Below are 1,449 nucleotides of genomic sequence, written 5' to 3'. Positions count from 1 at the left end.
CCAGTCCGGCCGCCGCCCACCTTGCACTCGGCGTGGCCCTCGTGCTCCTGGCACCTGGCGCCGAAGTAGCACTCGAGCTCGGCGCAGGACCGGGGCGGGGGCGTGGTGACGTCATTGGCCCGGCAGCCCTTGGGGCCCAGCACCAGTCCCTCGGGGCACTCGTTGCACTTCTTGCCCCGAATGCCCGGCTTGCACACGCACTGCCCCGTCATCTGCTCGCAGTCGTCGCGCACCGACCCGAACAGCGAGCATCCGCAGGCTGGGGAGAAAGTCGGTTACATTATTATCACCATTATCTATTCGTGCTTATCATCTTTGTCCTTTGAGCAGTATTTAAATGTACTTCGGCTGAGGAGGGAATATATGATTATGCACGACAATGTATCTAGTTAATTAACCATTTACATAAAACATGTAGACGTAACGTACTCATGTTCGTCTGTATCCGCAAGAAAAAATAAAACAAAAATGAAAACCGGAAAGTAAAGAAAGAAAGTAAACACAAAAATAATAAACAAGAAAACCAGGAAAATAATACAAGAATCAAGAAAACCAGAAAAAAAGAGAAAAACAAGAAGCAAGAAACCCAGAAAAAAATAGAACAAGGACGGCCACTTGGCACTCAAGCAAGCAGCCAGACCAAGCAAGCACTCACGTAGGCACCCTTTGCTCCCGCGCTGGATCCTCGGAAGGCCCCAGAATCCGGGCTCGCAGCGGTCGCACTTGGTGCCCCCGACGCCTGGCTTGCACCGGCACTGGTTGGTCACGGGGTCACACACCTCGTCGTAGGCGCCCAGCTGGTTGGGGGTCAAAGGTCATGTGAGGTGAATGGGGAGGTTGTGACACGGAAGCCGAAGGAGAAACGATGGTGACAAACACTATAATTAGTAATAACAATATTAACAAAAAATATCAAGAAAACTGATACTGTCAAATAACAAAATCAAATGTATAGATACTCCATATATTTCCGATTTTTCAACCCTCCTATCTGATTCCTTCCCCCTTACCACCTCCCCCCTACCCTCACCCTTCCCCTTCCCTACATCCCTCGGCCCCTCTACCCCTACCCTCGTTCTACCCTTCCCTTCCCCTACCACCTCCCCCCTACTCCCACCCCTACCCCTTCCCTTCCCCCCCTATCTCCCCCTTTCCCCCTCCCTACCCAACTACCTCCCACCTGCCCTCGCCCTGCCCTTACCACCTCCTCCCTACCAACCCCCCTTCGCCCTACCCTATCCCTATATCCCTTGGCACCCTCGACTGACCTTGTGGCACTGGCATATGGAAGGACACCCGCCGTAGTTGGGTCCCAGGGCGGCGGACTTCCCGTCAGGACAACAGCCGTAGGAGGCCTGGCGACACGAAGGACCCGCCAGAGTCACGTTCTCCTCTGAAGGAAGCGAAGTACATGTTGGAGGACGATTGCGTTTAATGTTGGAGAGATTG

The 1,449-nt window shown here is 53.4% G+C and overlaps 1 protein-coding gene across 1 annotated transcript in view; it reads right to left on the bottom strand.

Annotated features, from left to right (window-relative positions):
• The window catches only part of LOC119591720 (agrin-like), a 23,384-nt gene that overhangs the window by 13,808 nt on the left and 8,127 nt on the right, over positions 1-1,449 (bottom strand). The window contains exons 3-5 of the mRNA XM_037940468.1: positions 1,269-1,393; positions 656-797; positions 21-259 (exon numbers count right to left, since the gene is read on the bottom strand). Of these exons, the coding sequence (XP_037796396.1) occupies positions 21-259; positions 656-797; positions 1,269-1,393 (506 nt within the window). The remainder of the gene's footprint in view (positions 1-20; positions 260-655; positions 798-1,268; positions 1,394-1,449) is intronic.

Source organism: Penaeus monodon, chromosome 29 (genome assembly GCF_015228065.2).
Source record: "Penaeus monodon isolate SGIC_2016 chromosome 29, NSTDA_Pmon_1, whole genome shotgun sequence".
Classification (NCBI taxonomy): Eukaryota; Metazoa; Arthropoda; class Malacostraca; order Decapoda; family Penaeidae; genus Penaeus; species Penaeus monodon.
This window is presented reverse-complemented; position numbering and strand designations above follow the sequence as displayed.